The 22,326-nt window shown below is 28.1% G+C and overlaps 3 protein-coding genes and 1 non-coding gene across 5 annotated transcripts in view; 3 read left to right on the top strand and 1 right to left on the bottom strand.

Annotated features, from left to right (window-relative positions):
* The first annotated feature begins 51 nt into the window (after positions 1-51).
* LOC145194843 (uncharacterized) lies at positions 52-5,003 on the top strand. The gene is made up of 7 exons (XM_090070911.1): positions 52-873; positions 1,202-1,298; positions 1,598-1,688; positions 2,438-2,490; positions 4,177-4,286; positions 4,370-4,460; positions 4,628-5,003. The coding sequence occupies exons 1-7, from the start codon at positions 356-358 to the stop codon at positions 4,745-4,747; spliced, it is 1,080 nt and encodes a 359-aa protein (XP_089927037.1). The 5' UTR covers positions 52-355; the 3' UTR covers positions 4,748-5,003.
* Positions 5,004-5,325: 322 nt separating this feature from the next.
* On the top strand, positions 5,326-11,598 carry LOC145195134 (transmembrane protein 209-like). The gene is made up of 17 exons (XM_090070906.1): positions 5,326-5,625; positions 6,143-6,201; positions 6,531-6,665; positions 7,586-7,705; positions 7,922-8,037; positions 8,117-8,238; positions 8,367-8,389; positions 8,632-8,721; positions 8,923-9,083; positions 9,321-9,383; positions 9,456-9,552; positions 9,669-9,794; positions 9,873-9,970; positions 10,353-10,467; positions 10,980-11,074; positions 11,230-11,303; positions 11,372-11,598. Exons 1-17 carry the CDS (start codon positions 5,426-5,428, stop codon positions 11,427-11,429), a joined length of 1,752 nt encoding a protein of 583 aa, XP_089927032.1. The 5' UTR covers positions 5,326-5,425; the 3' UTR covers positions 11,430-11,598.
* Positions 11,599-11,600: 2 nt separating this feature from the next.
* LOC145195133 (uncharacterized) overlaps positions 11,601-22,326 on the bottom strand; it is a 35,409-nt gene continuing 24,683 nt past the window's right edge. For both annotated transcript variants that reach the window (XM_090070901.1, XM_090070900.1), the window contains exons 23-51: positions 20,589-20,739; positions 20,197-20,367; positions 19,975-20,079; positions 19,751-19,885; positions 19,495-19,659; positions 19,332-19,388; positions 18,744-18,863; positions 18,611-18,657; positions 18,116-18,215; positions 17,750-17,797; positions 17,484-17,609; positions 17,017-17,079; positions 16,825-16,890; positions 16,507-16,656; positions 16,284-16,403; positions 14,646-14,816; positions 14,407-14,457; positions 14,221-14,294; positions 14,066-14,135; positions 13,778-13,876; positions 13,580-13,661; positions 13,441-13,469; positions 13,201-13,341; positions 12,972-13,118; positions 12,808-12,891; positions 12,657-12,730; positions 12,502-12,562; positions 12,097-12,136; positions 11,601-11,897 (exon numbers count right to left, since the gene is read on the bottom strand). In XM_090070901.1, the coding sequence (XP_089927027.1) occupies positions 11,767-11,897; positions 12,097-12,136; positions 12,502-12,562; positions 12,657-12,730; positions 12,808-12,891; positions 12,972-13,118; positions 13,201-13,341; positions 13,441-13,469; positions 13,580-13,661; positions 13,778-13,876; positions 14,066-14,135; positions 14,221-14,294; positions 14,407-14,457; positions 14,646-14,816; positions 16,284-16,403; positions 16,507-16,656; positions 16,825-16,890; positions 17,017-17,079; positions 17,484-17,609; positions 17,750-17,797; positions 18,116-18,215; positions 18,611-18,657; positions 18,744-18,863; positions 19,332-19,388; positions 19,495-19,659; positions 19,751-19,885; positions 19,975-20,079; positions 20,197-20,367; positions 20,589-20,739 (2,878 nt within the window). In that variant the 3' untranslated portion in view covers positions 11,601-11,766. The remainder of the gene's footprint in view (positions 11,898-12,096; positions 12,137-12,501; positions 12,563-12,656; positions 12,731-12,807; positions 12,892-12,971; positions 13,119-13,200; positions 13,342-13,440; positions 13,470-13,579; positions 13,662-13,777; positions 13,877-14,065; positions 14,136-14,220; positions 14,295-14,406; positions 14,458-14,645; positions 14,817-16,283; positions 16,404-16,506; positions 16,657-16,824; positions 16,891-17,016; positions 17,080-17,483; positions 17,610-17,749; positions 17,798-18,115; positions 18,216-18,610; positions 18,658-18,743; positions 18,864-19,331; positions 19,389-19,494; positions 19,660-19,750; positions 19,886-19,974; positions 20,080-20,196; positions 20,368-20,588; positions 20,740-22,326) is intronic.
* Positions 16,721-16,792, top strand: Trnah-gug (transfer RNA histidin (anticodon GUG)). The gene has a single exon. It is a non-coding gene; the product is annotated as a tRNA-His (tRNA).

Genomic DNA, 22,326 nt, shown 5'->3' on the forward strand with positions numbered 1-22,326 from the left:
ACGGATCGTTATAATCACGTTCTTGAATCTTTGTGGCGAAACCTGATTGGTGAAATATGACGTTACGTAATAATTTTCAAAATGCCCCATGTGAATGAATAATTAACATAACAATTTTTGGTCGTAGTATATACGCATGCGTTTAAAAAAACTTTAATGGCGGTCCTGACTCCTCGTTTAAATATCTAGTTAAAAGGTTAAAAAAATAAAATAAATCGAAAGGCTTCAATGTTTAGAATTTCGAAAATTTATGAATAAAAATCTTTTATATAAAGTATATGTTTAGTTTTTGCCATATAAAATCTTTTATTAAGTACATCCTTACTAGATAGTACCGCTTACACTAAAGGAAATTATGTCAGATGATGAAAACGATATCCATTATAAGAAAAAGACAAAAATAAAGACAAAAGATCTTGATAGAGAACAAAGTTTGAAACGAAAAATTTATCAGAAAGAAAAGGAGGAAGAGTTAAGAGAAAGGTTAAAAAGAAAATATATTGAACATGAAATCAACTCAAAGAAGGAAACTAACAGCAAAAGAAAACTGAGTAGCAATAAAAAAGATGACATTAAAAGTTCAAAAATAAAACATAATGCTTCTGTCAGTGATAATTCTGATGAAGAAGGCTCCAAAAAAATCAAAAAAAGCAATCCACATGATATTAATAATAAAAGTGATAAAAAATTTACACACAATAGACAATTTGAGAGTCAAAATATTCATATAAAAGATGAAAGTAAAAGTAAAGATAAAAGACTTTCCAATAAATCTACTAAAGATTATGGTAATCCAAAATTACCAGATTCTAGAGATAAAAAAAATTATAGACATAGAAGTACTATAAATTGGGATAACCATTCAAATAAAGAGTAAGCTATAATTTTTAAAGGAATGCTACATTACTTAAATTCAAAGAGCTATAAATTTATTAAAATTCTGATTAGTATTTACAACCTTGATGTTACAATCTGATTAATAAAGTTGAATCAAAATTAGTTAATTTATTTTCTAATGTCTAGTTCAAAGAAATCTTAAAGTAAACATTTTGGAAAAAAAATTTATTTTGTGTTTTTAGATGTATGAAGCTCAAGACATTTAAAATTATGCTTTAATATAAAAAGAGAGTATATAACCTATGTGTATTTTATATAATATATGTTTTTGAAACAAACATATTTATACTGCTTAATGTTTAAGGTTTGCTTCTGGCCACAATTCCAAACCACATGTGAAAAAAGAAGAACCAAACTTTGCATTGTCTGGAAAGTTAACAGAATACACTAATACCTACAATGTAATTTAAGCATTTATATAAATTCAATTGTTAGACTGTAAAATTATAAATAATAAAGTGTCAAATCTACATTTGTTAAATATTGTATAATTGTTGACAAGTCATTAAAAGTGCTTATGTTTGTAAATTATGTATTTAGTAAGATAGGTTGTATTTAAACAATCAGCATTCTTACTTGGAAAACTTATATATACAAAGTTTTCTAAAAGTTATATGTTTTTAAAGTAATATAGTTTAGGATTTTAAATATTATGTATAGTTATCTCCATTAACTTTCTCTCTCAACTTTAAACTCTCAGGGTGTGGTGATAAAATACAACGAGCCTCCTGAAGCACGAAAACCTAAAACAAGGTGGCGTCTCTATCCGTTTAAAGGAGATGTTGCACTTGGTAAGTTGTTCTAATCCATTTAAGCAAGTTTCAAAATGACTTAAAACTTGCTTTTCTCAAGAAGATAAATCAGTTTTCTGTTGGGGTTAGCCATGTAGTCTATTACCTTTACTCTTCTTATGAATACATAGTTAACTTATCCATATAATAAACTGTTCTTGAAAATAAAAAAAGACAACAGAGACCAATTGTGTTGCACAAAATTTCAATTTTTTTTTTGAATTTGAATATTTTTTTGAATACTTATTTTTAAAATTGTCCACTTATTGAGGCTTTTTCAAGAATAAAACTAAAATTAAAATGGTTTAACAGTATTTGATCAATGTAGCATCATCAGCTACAATCACAGTTTCAATCCTGGCCAGAACATTGAGCACACAGACTTGACATTACTCTGGTATTACACATTCTGGAGTTTGGCAGTGAGTGCCATCTTGAACAAAAATCTGTATTTATATCCCAATCTATGCAGAAAAATTGCTACATTAAAATTTTTTTTTTCTTTAAAGGAATAATTGTACCAATAGCTATCATAGTTAAGTTTTTGTCCATTTTGTAAAGACCATGTATTACATAATTTCATAAAATACTAATAATCAAAAAAATAACTTGAATGAACAGTTAGTAAAAAAAAAAATCAAGATAAAAGTCATCATATGCTTGCCTTCACTTAATTAGTGACTTTAACTCTGTTTATGTAGAAAATGTTTAGTTCTTTTTCAATATTTAAAAATCTTTTCTGGTTATAGAAATGCTTCAACTTCATAGACAAAGTGCTTTCTTGTTTGGAAGAGATAGAAAGGTAAATCTTTTTTTTATTATTATATAAATCTATATATAAATTTATATTTTTGAAAATATTTCTTCAATCATATGTTACTAAGTTGTAACTTTTAACTGTAAGTTTTCAAGAATCAAATAAGTAATCACCAAATAAATTATCATTGAAATTTCAGAGATGATAAACACACACAGATATATATATATATATATATATATATATATATATATATATATATATATATATATATATATATATTTAATATATGAACTTCAATAAATACGAATTCTCTCAATACTAATTTTTTATTTTATCTAAGAAATTTTCGCTAGATTATTGATACTAGCATCTTCAGCTTTAATTACAAATATTATTAAATTAAATTACAAACAAACATTAACGGTAATGTCACTTTTTAATGGCTTCTTTAAACTTCGCTTTAGTTGGGCTTCTTTAATATTTCGTAGGTATAAAAAGTATGGCGTCCAGAATTGCGTTTTTACATATTGACCGTCATCTAAATTCATACCTCCATTTTTAGGTCCGCATTTGTTGAACTGAATTTCGATTCAACAAATGCGGACCTAAAAATGGAGGTATGAATTTAGATGACGGTCAATATGTAAAAACGCAATTCTGGACGCCATACTTTTTATACCTACGAAATATTAAAGAAGCCCAACTAAAGCGAAGTTTAAAGAAGCCATTAAAAAGTGACATTACCGTTAATGTTTGTTTGTAATTTAATTTAATAATATTTGTAATTAAAGCTGAAGATGCTAGTATCAATAATCTAGCGAAAATTTCTTAGATAAAATAAAAAATTAGTATTGAGAGAATTCGTATTTATTGAAGTTCATATATTAAATTTATTCAACTCTCATACAAGATGTCGTCATTTAAAATATATATATATATATATATATATATATATATATATATATATATATATATATATATATATATATATATATATATATATATATATATGAACAAAAGAAGAGTAGTGCAAAAAATACTTAAGTTTTGTTTTTTAAAATTTTATTAAGTCTGTCATAACACTTTGTTAGTTAAAATTGCTATTAACGTAGTATGACAAATGTATAAAAATTTCTGCTTTAAAATTATTTGTTTTTCAGAATAAGAACTTTATTGCATTAGGATTAAGTTTTTAAATTAAAAGACAGGTGTTATCTCTAAAACTTGAATTATTGTAAATGCTCCATATGGGATTACAAGGATAAGAGGAACAAGTTTTAAATGCTTATAGGCCAGATATTCAATTAATTATAGCATGAAGGTTGAAGACTCTGGTTTTTCTCATAGTGATTTAAATAAAGTTTAATCTCTTTCTTCAATATTTATGTTAACTAAATATTTATGTTAAATGAATGTTTATCTCAAACTTAAAATAGCTATATCTGTAATCAGTTATTTATTATATTTGCTAATAAGAACTATCCTTTACTAAGATATTTCTCTAACCTTATTTATCATTCCAGCATTAAGAAGCTGAACTATGTTTTCACACTAATACTGTTAAATACCTTTGTTGTTTGTTACAACATCTTAAAAAATAAATATCTTTAAAAATTACCTGATGGGTATTATTATTAATAGGGAAATGTGCCATTTCCAAGTTACAAATAAGGTAAATACAAAATCTGTTTAAAAAAGAATTTTTTTTCACGACTTTATATTCACTAGATAGCAGACATTCCTATTGATCACCCATCTTGTTCAAAACAACAGGCTATTCTGCAGTTTCGTCTTATTGAATATAAGAGAGATGATGGTTCTATTGGGAAGAGGGTAAGGTGAGCATGTATCTTTTTTTCTCTCCCTTTAATTGGTAAAAAAAATGTGCTTTAGTTCAAATAAATGTGTACATTTTCTTTAGACCTTATGTATTAGATATGGAGTCAACTAATGGCACATTTTTAAATAATAAAAAGATAGAGCCAAGAAGATATGTTGAGATGTTTGAAAAGGTGTGTTTTCTTTTTCTATGGCAATAAACCTTTTGATATTTTTTATGGATGTTTGCATGTTTTAGAAAATATTTGAATCATACTTGAATGCTATATTAATAGGTTGAATGTTTTATATTTGAAACTTGTTTTTGCAATAGAAAGATGTTTGATCTTCTCTTCTTTAGGATGTGTTAAAATTTGGCTTCAGCTCTCGTGATTATGTGCTTCTGCATGAAAAGTCAAAAGATGATGAGCCCCTTGAAGATGATAACGGAGAAGATGCGGAAGTAGAAAAGAAAGACTGATGTAAATTGTAAATCACATTTATTATGTTTTAAAGAAAATTTTTTGTTGCGCACATGTTTTTCCTTCTGTTCAGATCTCAGATATCAGTTTAGAAATAAAGATTTTTTTTCTATGTTGGTTTAGAAATAATCTAATCAAGAGTTTTTTTTAATATAAAGGCTTTAAATTGTAACAGTGGATTTTATGCTCAATAAAACTTGATATAATTCTGATTTGTAATTTCATGATATCATCAATAAATTTATTTATTCTTTAGATTTTTCTTTTTGTTAGTTTTTTTCTATCTCACATAATGCATCTTAACTAGAGCAGTCTAGTTATCGTGCTATTTAGTTTTTATATTCAAGATTTTTAGATGCCAATTAGGACTTTTATAAAGGAAGTTAAATTCTGAAAATGGAGGACCATATTTTTCCACATATAAAAATGCTTTCATTGATTTTAAAAGATGCAAGCTGTTTGTAGTAAACTTATGTATTTAGTAATAAAATGTCAATATAAAGATAAAAGGACAACAAGAAAAAATCAAAACAATTTAAAATAATTTTTTCATCTAGTAATTCTGAAATGCTAAACTGAAGTTTTATTTTTTGGTCTTTAGTTTTGTATTTTAATGTGTCTTTTTTTCACAAGTTATAGAAAAATTTATTGGTATTATCAAATCACCTGAAGCCTGAATGTCTCAAACATTGACTAGAAGCCTTCCTTCACCAGATCATAAAAGTCAGTATCATGCTAGCCCAAAAAAGATACAAAGGTTTCAACATCCTGTAGTTAGCGAGACAAGTGATGCTGTTATTGCAAATACTAAAGCAATCAGCTATATTAAATGGTTTCTAATAAACATTTTTCTGTCAATCTGTTTTTATAATGAAAGGTAAATGGTAAACTTATTTAACAACAAAACTAATCCTAAAATCTTTATAGTTAACTTTTTTTTTTCTTTTAGATTTTAGTTTCACATAGCAGTTAATGCTCTTTTTTATAAACAAAAATATGCAGTATTTTTCCATTTCAATTTCTGCATTATCTTTAAAGCTATTTTAAAGTTTTCCGGTATTATTAATACAAAGGTTTTCTCTGTTTACATCTTCCCCATTAACTTTGAAGTCTTAAATAAGACTTCAAAATTAATATTTTCAGGTAAACGGCATTCTATCACTCTCTGAAAATTATTTTTGAAGTGACTCATGCTTTATTTTTAGGTTATAAAATTTAGTTAATTAAATGTCACTCAAGTTGATTAAATTATATATGCTTATGTTAAATATATATAATAGTTGTAACTTATTGGTTAAGTATAATAATTATAACTTTAAATATAGTAACTGTAATTTATTGGGTATTGTATACCTAAAATAAAATTCCTTATATTTTGATATTTTGTATTTCAGTTTACAAATTATTGCATCATACTTTTGGCATTTGAACTCTGTTCTTTTCCAATATGCAGGTAATTAAAGAATGTAAAAAACAAGTTTAAAACTGCATACAATAATTTGGGTCCTGGGTGTTCTAAGACCTAGGCACTCATTCTCTTAATCATGCTAGTCATGCTGATCATATTACAACAAAACACTATTACTACTGATATGGCAAGAGTACTACTATATAACATTTGTTTATTGCTGTTGTAGAATATTTTGTTAAAATATGATGTAATATGGTTTACAATTAAAAAGCATTTGTCCATCTTGTGCTTGACAAGAAACCAAAACTTAATGTAAAATTTTGCTATTTTTGTTTTTGTTTTCTTATTTGTTTACTTGAATTTATTTATAGATTATGGCTTGCTACTATTTTGTCTTTGGAATATGCTGATAAATGTCTTTTTCTTCTTTACACTTTCATTGTCCAAGCTCTCTGTCCATATGAACAACACACAGAAGAAACTTCTAGGCATTCAGCTTGAGCATGGTTAATTTTTGGTCCAATACTTTTTATATATATACTTTTTACTTTTAAAGCTAACTAGAAATATTATAAAATCATTAAAAGCATTTTCTAAATGTTTTTATAAAGTGTAAAACTGACATCTTATTTCTTCCTGCATATTTCATTCATGCGCTGATCCTTTTCAAGGTAACTTTACTATGTAGCTTTTACTAACTTGCTATAATTATTGTTATGTAAATAATAGTTATTATGTAATTATCTTTTTAAATAATTTTCATTGAGCAATTTAGTTGGGTTGTAATAAAATGATCCAATAGATGGAGTTATAGTTTGAAACTGGATTTATTTTACAATTAAAAGATTTGTGAATTCCATTTGGATCACTTAAATATTTCTCCACCTTGAAGATAGTAAACCTCAAGAGCTCTACTCAAATATAGTTGTTAGTTTTCATGCTAACTGCAATAGTATCTACATTGGTGAAATCATAAGTTTTTTAACAGAGTAGAAGAGAACTTTGTATTGCTAAAGATCTCTTATATTTGTTAACATGTTAATGAAAAAAAAATTAACCTGTTACCATGAATTCTTTCACTAATGCAGATGAACATAGATTAACATAGGTACTAACATAGATTCAACAGAAACATCTGTGCTTAAAGTAAATGACCTTCATGTTTGATAGCAAAAATCTAACTTAGGCAATTTTTGTCTCTTGTCAAAAAACACAAACTCTTACAAAAATTAGAACTTCCTAACTTATGAAGTGCTATGTTATCACCAACTAATTTATATTTATTTATTATTCTGTAACTGTATAGCAATATTTTTACTTTGTAAATTTACCTTGAAAATCAGTGAATAATCCAAACCTATTTTTAGATATAAAAAATAAAAAAGTGTTTGAGTAAGTTTAAATCAGTGCTTTTTTTTTTCTTTAGAAAAGCTAGTTCATATTTACAATGAAACAGAAAATTTAAACCAAAATGAAACGCCACAACCTTCAACATTATCATACCCTATAAGGAGGACACCACCACGTCCATTGCGTTCTTCTCCAGGTAAACAGGATTTAAAAAAAAAAAAAACACTTTCACTGGAGTAATAAATTCTTAATAGCAATTAGCAATCAGACTCTGGGTTGTTGCTGAGGCTTTTTTTTCAAACATTAGTTGTAAATGTTAGACTTAATGTTATTTTTCTTTTCTTAGCTATTTATTTGCTTGTGTGACTAACTCACATTAAGTGCTTTTTTTTTTTTTAAATATCATTTGTAGGCCAACATTCTCCAAGTCGTTCTCAGTTTTCTCCTAGTCGTTCTCAGTTTTCTCCAAGTCGTTCTCAGTTTTCTCCAAGTAGAAACAATTCCCAAATCTATTCATCCTACAATCAAGTAAGTGCAAAAGTATTTATTCAAAAAATCAGCATCTTTTGTTTTTTATGTTTTATAAAAAAAAGATTATTCTTTAAAGCCATTCACAAGTACACCATCTCCAAATCCTTTTAATGATAGCAGCTCACCAACAGCTTTTATAAATAATAGCCAATCTTCTCCAACCGCAATTAACACAAGTGGAACTAAAAAACCAACCAGGTTTGGTGTATAAAGTATAAATAAATGATTTTTTACAACTGATAGTTTTTTCTTTTTGTTTGCAACAACTTTTTTTATATTTATGCAAAATTAAAAATTATGATATTTTTATAACCCATTTGGTTTAGGTCTACTGCATTTTTAGGGAGAGGTAACTTTAATTTTTAAACTTAGTAAGGTTAAATTTTAATGCAAGCAAAAATAAAATTTTGTCTTAAATTATCTCACATTATTAGAGAGTATCAGTTTTTTTAGAGAGTCAAGTTCTCATATTTTAAAACTACAATATTTTGTTAAATTGCTGAAAGCTTTATTGAGAGTTGGTTAAATGTTGGATTTATATGTAGATGCAGTAAAATTTATGATATCTAAAAGTAACTTTGTACTATTTAGTGAACACTTGGGATGAAGAACTTCTAGACTATGATGCTGTGGAAAAGTATATCAGCAAAGAAGAGATTACAGAACAAAGAAACCGCAGATGTAATGCAATTTAATTGTTTGATAAGAATTCATATTAATTTAAAACATGCTAAATAATTTTTATATGCTAAATTATATTTTAACATTTTTTTTCGTGTTATTAAAAATGTTATTTATTAAATTGCCTGTCTATCAATTACATTATTTATGTAAACATAAAAATGGATTTTGTTTGTAAAAAATTTTTAAATTTTTATCTAGCACAGCCAGAACCATCTAAGCAATATTCTGCATGGTCTTTTCAGCGTGCTGCTTATGATTACTTACCTTCATTTGGAGCATATCAGCTTGCTGTTAAGTCTCAGACTCCATCATCAAAAGATGATGATACTAATATTGAGAGTCCTTATAAGTTTGATGAGGTGTAGTTTACACAGTTGAAGTTAAATTTAAAACAATTTTTCTAAAATTTGAATGATCCCATGTTCAAATAAAAACTTTGCTTTCATTAAATTGAAACTCTTTAGGATTACATTTGGTACTAAGCTTCAAATCTAAAACACTGCCTATCAAAATGATTGACTGCTTTCTTTCTTTTGTTATGTTAAATGAAAATGTTATGTTTTTTTATTTATAAAAGTATTTTTTGCAATTTCAAGGTTTGGAGAGATCTTGGCTTAAGTGGTAGAAATATGGATCATTGGACAGAAAATCTCAGAAAAGTATTTTTGCGATTTTTAGTTTTACAAATTTATCTTGTAAGAGTTGTATACAACACTATATACCTTTAATAGTGGCTAGCACAGTCTGTTTTGGAACCTTTGGTTAAAGAGATATCAAGCATAAACTCCCGCTTAACGCAACTTGGTTGTCCTGAACTGCATATTGGAAGTATGTAAATCTGAATTCTGTATAATACCATAATACCAAACTCAAAAGTATATACAAAAAGTATACACTATTTTTGTGTTATTTTTTTATTGTTTCACAGCTATATTTTATTTTAGCTGTCAGCCAGTTAGCTTTGCAAACGTTAGCTTCCTCTAAAGGCCAACAACTACCATCTTTATCTTCTGTTATACTTTATTTGGAAGTCAGTGTGAATCAAGAATACCTTGTAAATAGATTAAAAGGTACATTTTAAATTTTTTATGCTTTACGTCATAATCTACGTTTTTTGTCTACGTTTTTCAATATTATCGTTGTTTCAGAGCTGGCTACAGGTGGCTGTCTACGCTTATATAAATGGGATGGTGGAGGTACATTTAAGAACAACCCATGGAATTCAGATTTACCAACAGATGCTCAGGTGAAATAAAGTTTTTACTAAGAATAAGATCTTTCTAGCAATTTTTTTTTTTTTAGGTGTTATAAAAGTTGTTTATGATGTTAACTGGATCTATAAATTATTACTAATTCTATAAAAATACTGAACTTGCATTTTTTTTTTTGAGCTTAAGGTAAATTTAATCTTTTCAATAATAAAATTAATTGTAAACCGTATAAAATAAGAAAAGTTATAAATCTGTAAGGGGATCAGGAAATGTTTTCATAGGTGAAAGAGTTCAATTATTTTTTCGAGGTTATGTAAAAGTAAAAATGTCATCGATATTCTTGAATTCTGTAAATTTGTAATTAAATATAACTATTTTTTTATTTTTATGAATATTTATTGTTCTTTTCTGTTAAAGGTTTTGATGCATCTGTTCTGCACATACATGGATACTCATTTGCCTGCCAATCCTAGATATCCTTCTGGCAAGTCCTTTTCTGGACTTTATTTTCTTAAAACTCCTGCTAAAACAAGTACGTGTGTTTTTCAGAAAAAAAAACCCTGCTTTTTATTTAAGAAGAAAACTTTACCACTCCTTTAAAAGTTATTTATTTTTAGTTGTCGCTAAAAGTTATTGCAAAATAAGAAGACCAATGATTTATTATTTAAATATTAACCAAGATACGTGTAAAAAATCTATATCTTTATGTTGGTTAGGGCCTCAAAAATTCGAAGCAAGCCGAACATTGCTTAAGCTTATCATTTGAAATATTTTTATAAACTTTAGCCGAAATTCAGTTTAAAAAAAAAGTAATGAGATCATTAAGTTATTAAGATTTTTTTTATCTTCCAATAAGGTTTTAGTGGTAGAATCTAAAGATCTGTTAAAGTATTTCTGAAAAATAATGTAGCTTTATAATTTTGCAGACTAAAAGCAAGTTAATGTAAAACTTGAATTTTCTAATTATTACCTAGCCATGGTTTGAACTAAAATTTGCGGAGCGCTAAATTATTTACTTTTCTAATTTCCTATCGTATTATGAAGGTGAAAGAAAAAGTGAGCTGTCTTTATATCAATCTCGTATCCAGCCACCACATTTCAAACTTCTTGTAGAAAACGATGTTGTTGATCTGCCCAAGGTGAAATTGTTCAACTAATCTTTATATTGACACTGATTGAGGGCTTAAAATTAAATTGATATTTCAAAAATTGTAATAACGAATGTTGTGTGCAAAGTTTTCACCTTAGTGATATATATTGGAAGGAAAAGAGTGAAACATTTTCTTTTACACAGGGACGAAACAACATCTTCTATGCGATCGTGTTATTCTTGTATCATGCAAAACGTGACTATCATGGAATGCTTGAGTGAGTATATTTATCCTACGTGCCTTTTCAGTTTTATACTTTAAACTAAATATGCAATATCATTTTAGACGCGTTAATCTTGGAATGTCTGGTATCAACATATTATGGATACTTAATAAGAAATGAGGGGTTTTCATGAACATAAAGAAACGTAGCGATATGTAATATCCATTGGTTTTTCGAAAATTATGGAGCCAATAGCCCGAACGATATCCGAAAATCCTTATGTCCATAATTCACTCGCAATGTGTAATAAAAGCGTATTTTTAAAGAAAAAAAAACAAAAAACAAACCATGTCATTAGATCTTTTTTTTCATGCACACGTGACACGGATTTATTTAAAAAACTGACCAAACGTTCAATTCATATACAAATAATAAAAAAATATTTTTCTTGTTCACAGACATAAACCATGTACAAATATCAAATGTTAAAAAACTAGTCTCCTAAAAATATTTAAATTTAGCTGAGTAGATTTCGCCTCCTAAAAAGATTCGCATAGTCTTTTTCTGCTGATTTTCCATATGAAGAAGGCTCCATGAGTGTACTCCATAACGTCGGCTTAAGATAAGTACTCGTCAGCTCATGAACTCCTACATAAAATCAATTATTTGTATAGGTAGGTTACAACCTTTAAATAATCAACCAACTATTAACAAATCTCTAAGCGATTTTTTAACAGCATCTGTATTTAATTCTTCTAAATAAATACTTTAGCACAAAAAGTCCTCTAAAAAAACAAATTTTGACGTCATAAAATCTAAAAAATCTTTGAAATGAAGAAAATCTTACCGGGTGAATTTTTGTATTTATCCGGCGAATCATCGAACAGCTGAAATTAAATGCAATTCATAATTTCAAATTTTTGTAGTCTTATTTTAGATAGTCATAAAGCATAAAGAACTAAATAAAAGAACTTTCATTTGAGAAAATAATTGTTTTGCGCATGGTTTAATTGTTTAAATACAAATTTTTGCTACGGTTCACGATGCGAAAAAACTATGATTGGTTAAGCAACAGTTTCCTCTGGCTGACCTAGAATATGATTTGGTGATCACATTTCAATCTCTTACTGAGAAACTCCAAAAAGTGAAATATTACACTACGATTTAAGACAATCAATTTTTTAAAAGCTAAAATGCTTTTTTTTTTGTCAAATTTGTTTAGCGAGACTTAATTCATTTTGATACAACTTACTTTTTTGGATACTTTAGACAAGGCATCTTCAAAAAAGACGTCAGTACGATTACGCTCTAAGCTAAGAAAAAAAAAAGGTATATGTATAATAATAACAGTATGCAGACAAAATTTTTTTACAGAAACTTTAAAGTGCTTATGTCTTTACGGCTTACTTGAGACGGTCGCTCGTTTTTTCTAGTTTTTCGTTAATTTTTTCGTTAAAACTTCGCTCCTCCTCAAACAACGCCTAAAAAAGAAAAAATTTTTCATGTAAATAATTGTATAAAAAATTAACCCGATTCTTTTGAACAAAAAGTTATTCACCTTAAATCGTTGGGCTTGTACTTCTGATGTATCTCTTTTAGCTAAACCTTCAAACAAATTTGTTTTCAGGGTACTTATTTCCATCTAGACAAAAATAATTTTAGATAAAACTGTCTATCTACTGTATTTTAGCATTTTATTTTTATTTTTTAAAAGGAGCTCACTTTTAATTGAGATATTGTCTCCTCCATAACCTTTCTTGCTTTAACCTCTTTCTCTATTCGTATTTTTTCAAAAGCTTCTCTTGCGAGCGATTGTTCTTCTAGGTGTAAATTTACCTCCTGCAGTTTCTTATTCACGTCAAGTCGAGCCTATATAACAACAACAACAAAAAAAACGTTTAAAAAGGTTTGGGTATACCAAAAAAGATAATAATTCACTAATGCGACGAACTTTAGTTTCCATATCTCTTTTATATTCTTCTATTTCTTCTCTAGGAATGTAATGACATTCGTAATAATTCTTCAATTTCTCAACTTCAAGTTCATTTGCTCGAACAGATTTCTCCAACCTCTCTCGCTCATTGACATAAGCCTGTTACAAAAAATTTTAAGAAATTGATATAATAAAAAAGTGAGTCTAATTTAGTAATATTTTATCAAAAAATTAAAGGTATGAAGTGCAACATCATACTTTCTCTGCAGACTTCAGATCTGTGATCTCTGTAAAAGAGAGAGATTATAATGAGATGTAAATGAGAAAGATACGCTACAAAAATAATCGATAAATAAATTGATAAGATTAAAAAAGAACTTTGCAATTAACATCAAACCTAAAGTCTGCTCTTGATTAATCTTTTCGAGATTTGCTCGCATCTCTTGCTCATGCTCTAAACGTTCTGATAATTGATCAAGCTAAAACCCGGAAAGAAAACTTTGAAAAAATTTTCCTTTCTTTACATGTGATTTCCGAACCAAACGAAAGTAAATCAGACTAAAAAAGTCAACAAGATTTGAAATCAACAAAGTACCTGTCGCTTTAAACTTGAGACATTCAACAAGGAAGATTGTCTTTCTTTATCAAATTCAGCGTATATCGATTGTATACGAGACTCTCCACATTCTACTGCCTAAATGAGATAATAAAATATACTGCTGCCTTATTAGTGTCAGACCTTCAGGCCACAGTTTTGAGGTACTCTAGGCATGGGATTGTCCCTTAATGCTCTACTTTCTACCTAACATCTATATATACATTTTCCAATATCTTTAAAACAAAAAAAAACAAAAAACAAAAAAAAAATCAAATTTTATCGTACTTTCAATTTTTTTTGGTATTGCTTCAATTTATTTCTGAGCATCAATACTTCTTGATGATGCTGCTCCGATCTAAATCAATTTTTTTACATCATAAAATGTATGGGTACCAAGAGAAATAACTTAGATACATTCAAAAATTACCTGCAAAACATACCTTAGTTCGTAAATTTCAATTTTTCCTTCAGCAGCTTTTTTGAGATCAATTGCCCGACGCGTCTTACGTTTCTCCTAAAGAAAAAAATTTACACTGCATCTTTTTTGCACGAGATTATATAGGAAAATTTATATTAGGTTGCTTTTTTACATAAACTGACACTAAAAAATGGAAGAACCATGTTACCTCTTCAATCTGAGCTTTAAGCTCATTTATTTCTTTCTCCATCCCTAAAATCTGTTTAAGAGAAGAAAAAATTAATTACAAAAAATCAAAGCATCGTTTTTTTTTATAAAAAAAAAAAAAAAGATTCAGCGATTTTAATAAAAACTATTACTAAGAAACTAACATTAAAATAAATAATGATCAAAAAATAAACTAAACGGTTTAAACGAATAAAAAGCTCAATTAAGACTAGACTGTACTTTAACACCAAGTTTTGATCTGGACTTTAATTCAGATTCCCATAACCCTTTGTGCTCTTCCGCCTCTCTTTCACGTTGAGAGCGGTACAAACTCTCAGAATGCAGTTTTTCTTCAAGCGCTGCATTATTTCCTTTTGCGTTCGCAAGTAATTCTTCAAGGCTTTCACGCGCCTACAATATATTTGTAGCAAAAATCATCGAGCTACTAATAACACTGACATTAAAAGTTCGAAATAATAAATAAAGTCTTATTGAGTAAAAAAAGAAAAAAAAAAAGTTTAAGAAAGCAACATTTTTAACACCCAAATTGAATAAAGTATTTAAAAAATCAAACATATACGTAAAAAAAAATAATCCTAAAATATTACAATTAATATTATATTAAAAAAAAAAAAAAAAAAAAATTAGAAACAGAATTCAAAAAAACCTGAATATAAACAGTATCGCCGAAATTAATGCTCTCAGCATTTTCATTTGATGTTATTAAATCAGACGTCGCCATCTTTCTTATTTTACATACAGTCAAAAGAAAATTCACTTTGCGCACAAAAGAAAGTGCGCATGCATTTTTGCGACGCTGTAAAACACTAACAAGGTTGATTTTGTTATGTAATAACAGTTGTTCACTAAAAAAAAAAATTTTCTAACGCTGCATTTTATGAAGGAGGGGGATCAAGAGAATTTGATGTATATATTATCTTTTGATCCATGGCCGAGTAATAGTCTTTTGATCAATTTTTACGCGATTAAAAATTTATAGAGCGAACATTAAGTCTGTTTGCCGAAACAAGCAAGTTGGATTGAGGCGAAGATAACATAAAAAATCTGTCTGTAATAAATATTTTGGCTCCGTTGATACTTATATTAGTTGTCAGGTGAAATTCTTGTTATATTCATGTAATTTTATCTAAATTAAATTTATGCCAGCCTCCAGCTTTTCTACTTGATTAAAGACGAGAGTAAAAGCTTATCTTAAGAACGAACGGTCTTACCCTAATATGTTGATGTCCAAAAATCATTTCGTCACGCTTCGGCCTCTATGAGCATACCGTATAGTTTTTATATTGCCCCCTCTCTTCTGTAATGTTTTTGCGTTTATGATTAAAACGCTGAACTTTTTTGAATGCATCGAGAATGATATTTATGGTTTACACATAAATTGTTTATTGGGATTAAAAATTGCGTCTAAAAATAGTCAATTGGTTAACTAACAATTCGGCTTCATTCGATCACTAAAGCGTTTAAATACAAAAGATTTTTGAAACTTCCCAACATTTATCGCTCCACAAGCATGACAAAACAGCAATTTTGTGTATATAAAACAAATCATAATTCCTTGTATGAATTGTCTCAGGTTTGATTCGTGCTGATGGCCAAGTTAATTGATCTATGTGTAGCAAATCGCGGGGGTGAGTCACATCCGGATCTACGCTGAGTTTACCGGAACTCGCGTCGTTGTGATCCCTTCTGCAGGTTTGATGTATTTAGAGCGATATACTGGTAAGCGGTGCGGATCGCCGGGGCATAAATTTTGTTCTGATCAATACATATCCCTTTAATTATGCTAACATTGGTACGTTTTGATCTGTTACCCAAAATTAAATATAATACATAAAAAAAAATAGATAAATAACTTACTTCATTTGCAACGCGAAGATCTTGAATTAGAAGTTCAGCTTTTGCTTTCTCCTCTCGAAGATTTATTTCTATTACCATATTTTCTCTCTTTAACTTGTTTAAATCTTGTTGCAGTTCAATCTTTTTTTTTTTTAAAAAAAAAAAAAAAAAAAAAGTTAATGTAGCAATATAACTTAAACAAATAGATTTTTTTTTTTTAATGAAAGAACTATTATTGATTTACATTAGAGCTATTGATTTTGTCAATATCTGTAGATTTTTTTGCCAGTTTCAAAGTTGTTTCGTCTGTGATCAATAGCGTTTTATCCAAAGTAACAGAAACATTCTTTATTCTCTCCTCTAATAAAGAGCGTCGATGTTCAATTTCATTGTTCTAAAAATAAAAAAAATTTGAAACAATTTAGAACTAAGGTTAATATTCTCCTCTCACAAAGGAGGCCGTGATCGTATAGTGGTTAGTACATTGCGTTGTGGCCGCAATAACCCAGGTTCGAATCCTGGTCACGGCATGAAGAATATCTTTTTAATTAAAATTACTAACTTCGGTTCGCAGTTGTTGAATAAGCTTTTCTAACTCCAAATTTTTTGCAGTAAACTCATCTCTTTCCTTAAAAGTCAAAATAATATTTTAAAAAAATCATAAAGTTTTCTATATTTTTCTTATTTTCTCTAAAAAAAAAAAAAAAAAACAAAAAAAAAAACAACAAACTAAAAAAAAAAACAAACTAAAAACCTTATTAAGCGCTTGAATTTTCGACTCAGCATTAGATAAATTCAGCTTCGTTAAGTCCACTTCCTAAAAAAAATGCATTTATTCAAACATGTATGTATGTATGCATGTATGCATGTATGCAGTGACGGCGTTAGGGTAGGGCCTGGTTGGGCGATGGCCCAGGGCGCCGAATATAAAGGGGCGAAATTTAGCCTTTTTTTGTATGGGGTTCAATTGAGCTAGGGGCGCCGTAGAAATCTCGCCCAGGGCGCTGGTAGTGCTAAAACCGGCACTGTATGTATGTATGTATGTATGTATGTATGTATGTATGTATGTATGCATGCATGCATGCATGCATGTATGTATGTATGTATGTATGTATGTATGTATGTATGTATGTATGTATGTATGTATGTATGTATGTATGTATGTATGTATGTATGTATGTATGTATGTAATTTACAGATGAAAGATGAAAAACATTTTACATTCAACAGCTTCTGATACTTGGCGTTTTTTTCTTTTAATTTTGAATCACTTTCAAGAAGTTTGTTTTCGAAAGTTTCTAATCGCAATACGTTCTGTTGGTTTTTCAACATCAGTTCTGATCTCTCCTACAATATTTTTTAAAAAGTTCACTCGTTAAAAAAACTGAAGTCTGATGAAGCCAGTCAAGCTCCTTGTTTGTTACAATGAAACAGTTTGGACTTGAATTGAATGCTGTTGTTAACTTAATAAATACAGTAATTCGTACCTTCAGAATATCATTTTTAAGGGACATAATGGTAGAGCTCATATTCTCCTAAAAAAACGATGGAAAATTTTTAGTTTGAATCTTTAAGTTTGTAAGATCGAGTTAAACATAATACAGAATTTCAATGAGAAATCTGCTATTAAATTTACAAAACAAAATACACGCTGATTGCAAACAAAAATTAGGAGAGAAGTAGGGGATGAAAAGGTAAGCAGAAAGAAGCGGTGATAGGCTTTGGTCTATGCAATAACTTAGATTGTGATAAATGCCAATGTAAAGGCCTGATGCGCTACAATAAAGATTATCGTTCAGTGCACAAATTCACTAGAGGCGCGTCTTAAAAAAAAACCGACAGCATTTACTAGCCTGTTTCTCGTTAGCTAAACGTTCTCTCTCAAAAAGCTGTTCCTTTGCTTGCTCTAGATCTTTTTTCACTTGAAGAAGTTCACTCTGCGTGGATCTGTGGCTGAAAGAGGTCACACTTTAAAGTAAAAAACTATGTGAAATGCGCGTAGATTTGTAATGCATAAAATATAGATAGACTAACCGAGATATAAGAAACTTAAATTTAAACGTTATAAATATTGAGCCGATATTTTTTTTTAGCGAATAAATTTGACTGAGAATTTAAGTGCGAAAAGGTTACAAATTTAAAACAAAAACTTAACTAAAGGCAAATTTTCTTTTTACCGGATTCGGCACAAGATTTTATGAAACATAAATACTTTAGGAAAAAACGCTACTGAGTTTATAAAAATCTGCTTAAAAATTTCAGCTTCAAAAAAAATTTGCTAAAATGTATTAAAATTTCAACAAAATACTTGGATTGCAAACATACAGAGTAGCAACTTTTAAAAATACCTTTCCTGTTCCCTCTCAAGTTTTGATGTTAGCTTAGAATTAGAAGCCTTAAAAAGAAAAGATCAGCAGAAGAATTAAAGAATGTATATCCTTTATGATAAATACTCTCTTAATTTAGCTTTTGAAAATATACCTGCTCGTTTTTGAGTTTTTCTTCTAACAATTGAATTGCCTCTTTGGTCACCTGCACTTCATTGCTGCTGCGTATAAATTCTCCTTTTCTCTCTGACAATGCCAGACCAATTGATTGTAGCTGCACAAGATTAGTAATGCATCACAAAGTAAGTATTTTTAAATAGTTTGAAATAGAATTTTAAAAAATGGATAAAATTACTGCTCAAAAACCAGTTACATCTTGCATATTCATACAAAAAGAAAACAATCTATGAACTCTTGAGCGTAATGAAGCATCCACAAAAAAAAGTTAAAGCTTTTTCTAAACTTATTGATTTAATTTTTTTTATTAAGAAAATTCTTTGCGGCTTAAAAAGAAACTTCTTGACCACAGAGTACAGGAATCATTTAAAAGTTTCAGAACTTAAAAAGATAAAGATAAAAAGATAATGATAAAGATTGATAACAAAAATGAATGTAAATAAAAAGCAAAAAATAATAGAATCACACTTGTTTGTTACGTAATTGGAAAAAACTTAAATAAAAATAAAGTTACTGAATAATTAGTAAAAATAAAATTATTTACTTTAACTTAGTTCTAATATACCTGTTCATTGAGTGAATTAGCAGAGAACTCTGAAGATTCCAGGCGTTTTTGTGTGCACTAGTTAAATGGTAAAACAAATATATAATGCAAAATATAAAATGTACTAGAAAAAAAAAACCTATAAAGGAAAAAAAAAAAAAGACTTAAATTAGTAGGTAAAAACCTTCAATTGATCTTTAGTAGCAAGAAGATCTTTTTCAAGGTTCACTTTTTCATAATTCCCTTTCTCCCTATCAATGATTGCTTGTTTCTCCAAAATTAACTTATCAGCAGATACTTTCTCAAGCTCTTGATCAGACTGTTTTAATCGATTCTTGAGAGAATCGATCTGGAAAATTTATCAAAACATATGTTTAGAGCAGATCAAACTAAAAAGAGCTAGCAGAAAAACTAACGAGACTAAATATTACAGTGTATACCTCCTCACTAAATCTCTGCGACTGATTTTTCTCATTTTCCAAAAGGTTTTGTAGCTTTGCAATTTCAATTTTAAACTTTGATTTTTCACTCTCTAGCTGCATTTGCAAATGAATCACATCCTTTTCAACTGAAACCTAATCAAATTTAAAAAGCTATTCAAGAAGATCTTAAAAATACAAAGCAGTGCAAAAGCTAGTCTATAAATAAAAAATCAGTAGCCAACCAATTTATCAGATTTAGTTTGAAATCTTTTTTGCAAAGAATTTAGCTCTGTCTCCAGTCGCAGTTTGAGCTCATCATACTGAGAAGTTGAGGTAGAGAGAGCAACCTAGACAGATTAAATTTATTTTAGTTAGAAATGTGATTGATGGCAAACAAGCAAAGGTAAAAGTAAGAAAATTAAATTTTACACAATTTACACAAACTAAAATGAAAAACCGGTTACATTAGCTTTGGCTAATTCAATTTTTAAGAAATCTGCTGAACTTTCAACTTGTTTTTTTGTTTCATCAAGAATATGAAGTTTAGAAATTGCTTGCACATTGTCTAGTAAAGATTTCCTTGCTTCATTCAATATAAGTTCATGTTGATGAAGTTGATCCTTGTATAATTCTTCCTACAGAAAAAAAAAATTAACTTTTAAATCATTTTTAAATTACCATTTGATTGCTATAAAATAACAAAGATTGGTTAAATAAATTCAGTTTAATCTAAATTATAAATATCAAATTTAATTTTAGTTGCTTTTAAATATTACAATTGCCATGTTAAATTATAAAACAATCAGCTAATAATCTTTTACATAATCCTCTATTATTGTCAAAGCAATCAAGATACCTGAAAGGTTCTTGATTTTCTTTCAGCTTCAAGAAGAACCTTAAGTTCACTCTTCTCAGATTCAAGTTTATGAATTTGGTTTTGAAGCAGCTTTAAATCAGAAAGAGCCTGTTGACTAAGGTGCTCTAGAGATTGCCTTTCTTCAATTTCTCTAATTGAAAACAAAAACATCTTTTTCTGATTAATATTTCCAATTTTAGGGAACAACAATTGAAAACCTTAGTACTAAAAGTCCTTAATTCAAAAGTGACTATTTTGAGAAACCCAGCTCAAAATTTTAGTCTGATAATAATAAAACTTTAAAAAAGGATTGGTTAAAAAAGGTACTTAGTATGTTTTTTAATTGTTCTTATTTACTTGGCTAAAGTAAAAGGGTTGATGACAGTTTAGTTTTACATAGTTTTATATAAAGTTTACATTTATGTTAGCATGTTTCACTATATGTAAAGTTTAGAATAAGATTAAATATAAAGTCATAGATTCTTATGTTTGAATTCAGTTCAGTAAAAAGGGCTTGTTTTGAAAAGGTGTTTGCTTCAGTATCTGAACAAAAAATTGAAACAAAAGATTGTAAAAAGGTCACGAAAAAATCATTATTTTGCCTTATATTACTTTTTATAAAGCTTAGTTAATATAGTTTTTTTGAAGTATGCAGAACCCACCAGGAAAAAATCATAGACAAAGTATAGACTACAAGGATAACAAATTTAGATTATGTTTTATACTTTGCTATTGCTGCTAAATTGCTGCAACTGATTTTGGAATTAAACATTTATAAAATTATAATATTATATAGTAAATACACATAGTTATAAATTTTGTTGTCATTTAACGTATGAAACTATTTTCACTATCCTCAGATCTCATTCAAACAGTAAAAAATAGCACATAATCAATAAAAAAAAAAAAACATTCTCGTCCACAGTAGTATTTTAAACACTTAGGTCAATTATACTTTTAACTTTATTTTAATTAGACAATTTGACAATTTGATTTCATTTACTTTCTTCAATTAGACAATTGAATTTCATTTACTAACTTAATTTACTAATGGAAGTAATTTCATTAATGATTTCATTTACTAATGGAGCTTAAAAATATTTCTGGCGATTTTTAAGAGTGGTTTTGACGCCCAAGACAAACGTTCAGAAAGATCGAGAAAATTTGAAAATTAAGGATTTGAACCAAAACTGAAAGAAAATCCGCCTCAAAGTCTTTGTAATTAGAAAAGGCTTCATTGGGATCTTACACCACCCACTGCATATATGATAAATTGCTTTTTAAAATTATTATTTTATATTTAATGGCCTATTAGAAGTTTTAACAACAAACGTCAATTATCAAAAATATTAAACTTATCTTTAACAGTGCTATTTGTAAAAAAAATTAAAAATTTTGAGTTCTTTTCTCAAAGGGGCAAGGCAAATATACTTCTTTTTCTGCATAAGAAAACGAAGCTGATTTTAAGGTGTTTTTATTTTCTGTAGGACTATATTTTTAAGATAAAAGATTTTGAATGGTCATTAACTCCTATAAAAAATTGCAACCGCTCAGTTTATGAAATCTAGAGATTACCTTCTTTTATTAAAATACAATAATTTAAAACGAATGAAAAATGCCGATAACCTTAAATACCCGTAAACGTATCAAATAACGTTTCAAGGAAAACATTAAATGAGAAATTCAACAATGTAAACTATTAAATAACGTTTCGAGGAAAACATAAAAACAACCCATT

The sequence above is a fragment of the Hydra viridissima genome, unplaced genomic scaffold, assembly GCF_058129835.1.
Source record: "Hydra viridissima isolate aposymbiotic clone 2 unplaced genomic scaffold, HvirCarnegie_v1 scaffold_13, whole genome shotgun sequence".
NCBI classification, from domain to species: Eukaryota; Metazoa; Cnidaria; class Hydrozoa; order Anthoathecata; family Hydridae; genus Hydra; species Hydra viridissima.

Coding starts and splice junctions, on each gene's coding strand:
- LOC145194843 (XM_090070911.1), top strand. CDS start 356: ATGTCAGATGATGAAAACGATATCCATTATAAGAAAAAGACAAAAATA. Junction 1,689..2,437: donor TAAAGGAGATGTTGCACTTG/GTAAGTTGTTCT, acceptor TTCTGGTTATAG/AAATGCTTCAACTTCATAGA. Junction 4,461..4,627: donor ATGTTGAGATGTTTGAAAAG/GTGTGTTTTCTT, acceptor TCTCTTCTTTAG/GATGTGTTAAAATTTGGCTT.
- LOC145195134 (XM_090070906.1), top strand. CDS start 5,426: ATGTCTCAAACATTGACTAGAAGCCTTCCTTCACCAGATCATAAAAGT. Junction 7,706..7,921: donor TCCATTGCGTTCTTCTCCAG/GTAAACAGGATT, acceptor TATCATTTGTAG/GCCAACATTCTCCAAGTCGT. Junction 10,468..10,979: donor TAAAACTCCTGCTAAAACAA/GTACGTGTGTTT, acceptor CGTATTATGAAG/GTGAAAGAAAAAGTGAGCTG.